The sequence below is a fragment of the Micropterus salmoides genome, unplaced genomic scaffold (genome assembly GCF_014851395.1).
Source record: "Micropterus salmoides isolate LMB-PRFRI ecotype aquatic unplaced genomic scaffold, ASM1485139v1 Ms_hic_scaffold_7, whole genome shotgun sequence".
Lineage (NCBI taxonomy): Eukaryota > Metazoa > Chordata > Actinopteri > Centrarchiformes > Centrarchidae > Micropterus > Micropterus salmoides.
In genome coordinates this window covers 7,138,358-7,147,671 of record NW_024044459.1, presented here as the reverse complement: position 1 = coordinate 7,147,671, position 9,314 = coordinate 7,138,358, and the positions used below count along the sequence as shown (strand labels likewise).

The 9,314-nt window shown below is 39.3% G+C and overlaps 1 protein-coding gene across 1 annotated transcript; it reads left to right on the top strand.

The window, feature by feature from the left end:
- Positions 1–781: 781 nt before the first annotated feature.
- LOC119891112 lies at positions 782–5,023 on the top strand. Its single transcript, XM_038702448.1, has 2 exons — positions 782–1,042; positions 1,862–5,023. The coding sequence occupies exon 2, from the start codon at positions 2,233–2,235 to the stop codon at positions 3,523–3,525; it is 1,293 nt and encodes a 430-aa protein (XP_038558376.1). The 5' UTR covers positions 782–1,042; positions 1,862–2,232; the 3' UTR covers positions 3,526–5,023.
- Positions 5,024–9,314: the final 4,291 nt, after the last annotated feature.

The following is a 9,314-nucleotide window of genomic DNA, read 5'->3' as shown; positions in this document are numbered from 1 at the left end:
CACCGGTATCGGGAGAAAAGGCCGCACCGCCAGTAGTGGGAGCCCCGCCAGGCACCGCGGCAGCTTCCGCAGCCCCGCCAGCCGCGCCAGCGGTAGCCGCGCTGGGCACCGCGGCAGCGGCCGACGCCGCTGCAACATTTCCCTGCTCTTTTAAAATGTTTTTCGGGCATGAGCGAATTAGATGGCCCTCTGCACCACAGCCAAAACATTTCATGGTTTCCGAAGTTGCAAACACCATGTAATTAAATCCGTCCACATTGAAATTAAAAGATAAATTAATTTCTGCCGAGTTGTTCTTTAGCACCATGAAAACCTGTCTTCTGTGACAAACAACGTGTTTTAACAATGGAGACTTACAGCCCAGGGACACCATCTTGATGGGGGACATCACCTGTCCATACCTGGATAGCTCTTTTAACAATAAGTCATTTTTTAAGAACGGGGGAGCGTTGGAGATGGTAACTTTCCTGGCAGGGTTAACCAGAGGGAGAACCGGGGTAAAAGTATCTTTAATAATTACCCCTTTTTCTACCACATCGTTTACTTTGTCAGTATGATCTAAAAACACCACAATGGCTCCGTTCATGCGGGAGGCAGACTTAATGCTGCCATAACCCACCACCTCTCCCACCGCTAAACTCGCCTCCTCCACCGAGCAGCTGACAGCCGGCACCAACTTCACTGCATGTCGGCGTGTCAGCTTCACAAAATCCACTTCCACATCTACAACGGGCATGCTGCCCAGCCAGGCTGGAAGCACCGCCACCAACAAACACAACCACAACAGACAAAACTCTCAACTAACACGATGTAAAGAGACAAATGCGGAAGAGGATTAGGGCCACGTGTGAATTTTTTTTTTTAAATTCTGAGTTTAAAGTCAGAAGTATGGGTACCTGTAAAGGTCCCATGTGAGAGAATCACTTGCATGATGTAAATTGGCCCGGGAACCACACACTGACCGAAGATGTCGGATTTAAGTGAGTTTTTGCGTGTTCGAGGGGTCCCAGATGAAGCCATTTCATTACTGGAAGAACAAAAGGTGAGTAAAAATGAAATATGTGTTAGTTTGTTGCATGGCGTTTGTAAAAACAAAGGAAATTCAAGGGGATGAAGGATGTGTAATGCAGGGACGAGTTAGCATGTTTTGATAGCTAATATGGTAGCTAACAAGAATATTGGCTGTTTTTTGTGTTGTTGACATTTTGGTTATATTATCATGTTTTAAACTGCCTTCGAAGACCGAGTGAGAGCATCTGTAGTCAGTGACTAGTGACTCTTGTTGTCTGTGTTTGTTGACAAAAGAATGGACGCGGCAACATTTCAGCCAGTCGCGCTGCTTCTGTCCTCCTGTCTGCTCACTGTGTCCGAGGGCAGCTCCTCACACACAAAGCGGACAGCGACAGGTGAAAATAACGTGTTACTGAAGCTATTGGGTGTTTTAATGTGTGTTTTTCCTTAAGACTGTACAACTCCAGCAAGGAAGTTCTTAGCGCTCCGCCGTTTCACGGAGATACACGCTTGGCTGCATCTCTATTTATGACGGAAGCTTCGTCAAGCAGCACAGAGCAGATGAACCGGACAGGAAGTCTGACACAGAACGGCATAGAGAATCCGGTCAATTTTCAAAATAAAACACCCTGTGCGGACTCCCGGTCGTAAATCAACAATAAACACAGTTAAAACAGACAAAAAACAACAACTATTAAACTACTTTACCAGCCTTCTATGGTAGCAGAAACGCATATTAAACTTACATCCTGAACTGAGATTAAATTTTTGTTTTTTTACTTTTACTGATTTAAGGGGCATAACCTTAACATTATTTATACATTGTATTTTCTTTTTTTCTTCTGTGCAGATTGACAGCAACGTTGTCGCGCTGATGGATGATGCAGCGCTGGCAAATTACATCCCCTCCTATGGAGACCGAATTGCCCTCTAAAAAGCCCATCTCAAAGCGAAAACAAGGACTTTTGGAAAAACTTCGTGAGAAAATGAAAGTCAGAAAGGAAGGCACCAAGGAAAACGTATCAGATGCAGACACAAGATCAACACAGACAAAGAAGCTTAAAACAACCCGAAATGTAGAGATAGGATGGATTCACAGTGATGGTAATGTAGCCAGACAGGTGAGGGCAAAGCAGGGAGGTGGCACCAGAAAAGTTAAATTGGCAATTAATGCTGGATTAAAAGACATCCTTCAAGAAGGAAAGAAACTTTTCTTTCCTGATGGAATATCTCCTAAAGGATCAGAATCAGATTTCGAGTTTGAGGTGTGGGACTTCAAACAGAACCACCTCACTGATGTCCATTGGCACTATGTATGAGACGTCAAGGCTGACAATGTTACGCTTTTACATTGCAACAAAGCAAAAAGAACTTGATGATACCAGCGAGACATCTGAAGTGATTCTTGTCTCAGCACACAGTGGAAATGAAATCAATACAGCAGAACTACAAGTGGAATATGTCATGGGTGATTTTGATGGAGTCCAGCGTTCTCTAGATATGTCTGTTGACTCAATTACCTTTGGTCCCCTCTACAGTGTTGAAGAAGACACAGATGACACTTTGATCTATGAGGGTTTTTCTACACCCCCCAGTCCAGCTCATCCAGAAGAAGTGATAACAATCACCATACATCATGCTAACACTTTACATGACATGATTACAGCTTTCTCTGATGCAGAGATTTTGAACAAAGCACTGAATGTGAGACGCAAACTTCCAGACAACAAAGAAGAAGCAGGAAGTGGATCTGGGGTACTGAGAGATGTTCTCAGCTGTTTCTGGCATGAATTCTACGATCGATGCACACTTGGTACAACAGTTAAAGTGCCCTTCATTCGCCATGATTTCCCTGCTGAAACATGGAAGGCAATTGGCAGAATCCTTTTGAAAGGTTACCAAGATTGTCAGTATTTGCCAAACAAACTGGCACTCCCCTTCCTTGAACAGGTGCTTTTCAACAGTGTGTACAGTGATCTTAAAGCACATTTTCTGCAGTTTGTGAGCAGCCAAGAACGTGAGGTTCTGATGGAAGCAATGACTGATTTCTCTGCAGTTGACTCTGATGATCTTGTGGAAGTTCTTGACGGCTATGGCTGTAGAAGGAAAATCACAGCGGAGACTCTTCCTACAATAATTGATGAAATATCACACAAAGAACTGGTCCAAAAACCCATGTTTGTTATTGACTGCTGGAGGGAAATCACCCATCCTCATCTCTCCCTCAGTCCAGAGGCACTGACCAAGTTGTTCTCTGACCTGCAACCAACCACAAAAAAGGTCTGCAAACTGCTGAAATTTGACATCAATTTGACTCCAAAACAGAAGGAAGTCGGAAATCATCTGAAAAGATTCATCAGAGAGCTAGATGAAGGTAAACTTCAGAAATTTCTGCGGTTCTGCACTGGATCTGATCTCATAGTTACAGACAGCATCTATGTGGAATTTGAAGAAATGACAGAGTTCACGAGAAGACCAATTGGGCACACGTGGGAAGATTCTGCACATAGCTGACAGCTATGAGAACTTCCCAGATTTCCGTTCAGAATTTAATGCAGTTCTTGAAAGCAATGTCTGGGTAATGGACATTGTTTAGATTGACACAACCATTACCACAACAATCCACTGTTAAGAGTTTTTCACGTTTGATGCAATTATGTAGAAATGCATGGACAAAATTGCAAGGAATGTTGAGCAATATATATTTAGGACCTACTATAAGCACTTTAAGAAAGCTCAGCCTTGGTTACAAAAACTATAGTGCTATTATCCCTTGTTTCATGTGTTTTAGTGGTGCATTCACAAACTATAACAAACTGGTATACTGTCTGTTACCAATGCCAGATCCATCTCTGACAGATTCAAGTTCTCAAGCTGCACAACACATTGAGGTTGAGGGCTTACATTCCAACAGCAGCATGGACTATGGCATGCATCATCACTGTTGTGTGCAGTCAGCTATAGAATATGATGAAACTGTGTTTTTGCACTTTTATTAATTTTTATAAGTTGCAAAATGATGTACCACCCAGGTAAAAGATGTGTGACACCAAAAATGCCAGTCTGCAGTCATTGGTCATGATCTCATGTTGGACTGGTTCTTCCTTCTGAACAGACCACATCTTCAACAAATTCTCTTTGAAGTTCAGACCCTTGCAAGTATTTGTTACTAAAGAAAAAATCTGAAGTGGGGTTAATAAGTCATACAAATCCAGAATTGCAGGTATTGTTGTTTTCAGCAAATCTGATGTGTTCTCTTTCAATTTTGGACTTTTTTTACTGATTATTATTGCACAGGCACTATACAATGCAGTCTGATAATTTTGTGTTATTATTACCTACCTTGTGGATCATCATATTTGACACCAGCAATGGCAAAGGGGTGGAATTGTTCAGGAATAATTGTTCCTAATTCTCAGGTTCTCAGCTGCTGTGTTAATTCAGTACCAGAAATTATTTCCTTGCTACTAAAAGCAAGTCTGGCATATAGCTTTTTTTTATAGCTGCGTGCAGGTCTTTCACATCATTCACTTGCCTTAAATCTACACCCTGTTTATGGATGACTCTTGAGGGTATTTTGTGATACAGACCATGGTTAAATAGCTAATTTTACCTGAAGTGGTCTTGATCTTTTACATTAGGTTACTGTTGTAGAAGATGTTTTGTTAAAGAGGCTATATGAGAGTACAGGATATAAGGATAAACATTTAACTTTATGCATCAAAATAAAATGGATCTTTATATACTACATTATGTAGAATTGTTCATGTAATGACCACTTTTAGCTTATTAGCATCGCTTTAGTTGAAATCTCTTAAGTAAAGCCTCTGTTTGTAGCCATGTTAAATGTTACTTTTAACATTCAAATGTTAGTTTACAGAATTGAGCAATTCTGGTTATGTGCTCTTCACAGACTAGCCTATCTGGTTATGAGATTTAACCATCTTAATTATTTGTATTACCAAGGAAATGTTTTTAATGTAAACTTTTATTGTTAATAAAATGTTTCTTCTTTCACCACATTTGTATTCAGTATTCAATTGAATGAATTGAACAATGATGAAGCTCCCTGTCTGTATGGGTAAAGGTAAAAAAAAGTGATGGGATAAATGAGGTTTTATTTATTATTTATTTATTTATTTGAGAATGTTACCAAGCATTTTATATGTTGTAGTATTCATATTGGACACAAATCAGCTGGCAATAAAAATAATTATGAAAGAAGTGTGTGGACAGTAATACACACTGCATTGTGTAGTCATTGTGAGAATAAGGCTCTGAATTTACAACAAGTCATTTAAAGATGCAGAAAAAACACCTGAAAATGGTGCTGCTGAGGGTCAGACATTTCTAAGGAATATATAGAATATGAAAGCCTATATTTTTCTTGATACATTTTTAGCAAAATACTTCTCATGTTTAATTAAGTTGTTCCACTGCTTAAAAGCTTTAGAACACAGTTTATTCCTCAAATATCCTCACTGCATACAGAATAGTACTTAATACATTCATTTGTCCCCATTTTTGCATCAGTGTATTTCTTAAAAAATATTTCACTTATTGCCTGTTTATAAAAATGTAGTTGTAGTTTTCTTTCAAACTTCACCTAAACCTTTCAATATTAGCTTGGTTGGAACCAAATCATATGAATCACAGAGAGTTCAGACATGCCACCCTTACATTCTCAAAATTGTTTAGGTATGTTATACGCATGAATAATCACGCTGATGAATAACAAATGATAGATTACACTGTTCTCTCCACCATAGCAGTAGACAGTTCTCTAGAGATACTTGATGTCCATATTATCCTTTTATGTCTTCATGTACTTAGATGTATCCCAAATATTCAACTGTTGAAAAGCTAACTGACAGCAATGCTGAATAATTTGGTTGGGACGATGTAATACAAACAGTTCAGGTCACCCCAACATCTTCACCATGGCTTTGGGCATGGTCCTTTGGTCCCTGAGAAGTTGGAGTAGCAGACCCTCCCTTTCTGGATGTCTTTTGTGATGAGTGGGGCGAAGAGGAGGGCCAATACCTTAGAGAAAAACAGATCCAGTTATTAAATAAATCTACCACATAAACATTAAAGCTTTTTCCTTTTCAGAGACAAGGACTAAAGGTGACTACAGAAAACAGTTATTTGGGAGCTAGTTAAATTAAGCTGAAAAAATATAAACACATACAGTATTGCAACAAAATAATTATATAGAAGTTTACATATAAATACGTTTATATTGTCATATACTGGTTGAAGATTTACATCTTTCATGACCTCTGTTAGTTTGTATTCAGTTCCTCTTTACTGTAGTCTATACTGCCAGTTTTCTATCTCATACTGTATTTTGAGTTTTGCTATATTACATGCACAGTCGTAGTACCTGCACACATTTCATTTTCTATTTAATGTGGATAGTCGAAACAAGGGTTGGCTTTGTCTGATGAAGAGATATTTAGGTACAAACATTTTGTCTTTATTGTGCTCTATACTGGTTATGTTCTCTGTATATGTTCTGTCAGGATAGTGCTGCAGTCATCTTGAGTTCCTGCAGTTTAACAAATTAAAACTTTTGGATTATACAACCATTGCCCCATAAATGGTAAATGGCTACATAGCACATACATACAATTGCACAATTACATATAATTTATCCGAAGTGCTTTACGTAGCTCTTTGCCACTCAGTCACCCAATGACACACACACACACACACACACACACACACACACACAGGTTTACAACAGTACTGTGTGGGAGTACAGACCTAACAGACATGATCCATTCATCAAATATTTTCCTGTATTTCCTCTCTTAAAAAAATGTACAGATCAGCTGCAGCAAGTGGATCTGCTGGAGCATCCCATCCATGTTCCTCCATTAGTAGACAATACAGTTCAAAAACCGTTTCATCGCATGGAAACTGGCCTTTGGGAGTACACTCTTCCATACACAAAGTGACCTCCTCCATGGCAATAGGTTTGAGTCTATCTTCAGCACTGTGCAACTCTGGGAATGAGTACATCACAAAAGGCCGACCCGAGGCTGCGCCATCACTTGATTTTGACACTGATGTTGTGTGAATTCCATGTGTTGACGACTTCGTCAAGTTCATCCTGCATAGAAAGATACAGTAAATACAGACTACAAACGTGTAATATAGCTGGTCTTATAGTATGTAACTACTGCATGTCTACACTGAGACCTAGGCTGCTGCATTGTCATTGTATGCCCCCGTCAGCTACAGCACACAACAATAATCAATGTAAAAATATACAGCAAAATGCCAATAGCACCTCCACCAAACAGCAAGGGCACACAAAATGATTATGTACTGATGCATGCACACAGTAACTATAAGAAGCTCAGGATGAAGTTCTAAATAAAAACCCTGAATGCTCACTATACGTTAACAGGAAACTAGGGCTGGACCTAGTTTCTCAAAATAAATGCCCAGACAGCAAGTGTATCTTAATAGGGGGCTAGTGAGTTTCATGTCTGATATTAATACAATTAAGTTCTTCTTTCAGTGTTAAGTCATTTGAACATGTTTCAGCTGTTAGCTTCTTCTGCTAATGCACTTGAGCTGTCAGTTCAAGTTTTGCATTTCAGCTTCCACATTTTTGAAATGCATTTCAATTAATATCAGCCAGTTTCTTTAGCCATTTTTAGCTTTGCTTCAGCAATTCCTTCGGCTTTTATTCACAGCACAGATTGTGGCGGTAGCAGTGGCAGCTGGGAGATACAGCAGCAGGAGCTAAAAGCTTCCAGCTCTCACAAACACTTTCTTAAGAAAATGCAAACATTGTAGTTTCAGTAATGATAAAAAAATACAAATTACTTTAGGAAATATTTAAGATGATGGCTATTTTAGCAAACCACCCAAATGTATACTTGTATTGCTTTAAGAGGAGTCTCTGGTCTTTCAGGGGAGCTGGCTCCCCAGTATTTCAAACAATCCATAAGATGCATGCTGCCCCGCTTGTAGTGCACCTTGACGTTTCCTATTTAGATTATGATAATTATTATGATTATTATAGTTCAACACTATTGTATTATTATTACTACTACAATACTACTTTTATTACTGAATCATTTCATGAGGCATTTCTATTAAGATATTTATTTTGGTGAGGAAAAATATTTTTCTCTGGACATCCACTTATGTATGAAACTGTTTTGATGAAGTAACTTGCAACTACTTTAGGATCGCTGTTCGTAGTATAGGCCTCCATCCATAACACATAGCGACTAAAACCATCTATACAGCCATTGATGGCAATGCCATAGGGCTTTAATTTGTCATAGCCATCCATGTGCCACAGCGCATTTGGCCCTCTGCAGCTGTACTGACGTCTTCTCAAGCGTCGTGCTCGTCTTAATTCCACACCTTGCGGATCAACCAGTTTGATGATGCGTCTTATGGTATCTTGTGACACAACAAATCCCCGTTGAACTGCACGAAGATGTAGCCACCGATAACCCTGCATCTGACCATTGGTCATGATTTCATGTTGGACAAAAGCCAGCACTTGCTCCAAGTCAGACTGATTCTTCCTCCTGAACAGACCAAGTCTTTTACAAATTCTCTTTAAAGTTCGGACACTTATTACTGTCTGATTGTTATGTGCTAAAATAGCAAGTATTTCTTTATTACTGAAAAAAAGTCTGAAGTACAGTTTGATATGATCATCCAAATCTGACATTGCTGGCATTGTTGTGAGCAGCAGAACTGATGTAATCTATCCAGTCATTTTGAGAGGAGACTTTTGCAGAAATTGAAGAGGGCAATTCGGTCTCCATAGGAGGGGATGTAATTTGCCAGCGCTGCATCATCCATCAGCGCGACAACGTTGCTGTCAATCTGCACAGAAGAAAAAAAGAAAATACAATGTATAAATAATGTTAAGGTTATGCCCCTTAAATCAGTAAAAGTGTTAGTAGGAAAATACTGATCAAATATTTCAGGAAAGCCTTGTGTGCAGGGGTCAGTACAATAATTTAATAAAAAAACAAAAATTTAATCTCAGTTCAGGATGTAAGTTTAATATGCGTTTCTGCTACCATAGAAGGCTGGTAAAGTAGTTTAATAGTTGTTGTTTTTTGTCTGTTTTAACTGTGTTTATTGTTGATTTAGTTTCCTGAGTTAAGAGATAAGTCGGTGCCAATTGAGGGCAGGTCTTGGTGAATTTTGTCTCTAATAGCTAGAATTTTATCATTAAAGAAGCTCATGGAATCGTAACTACTGAGAGCTATGGGAATACTTGGCTCAATAGAGCTGTGACTCTCTGTCAGCCTGGC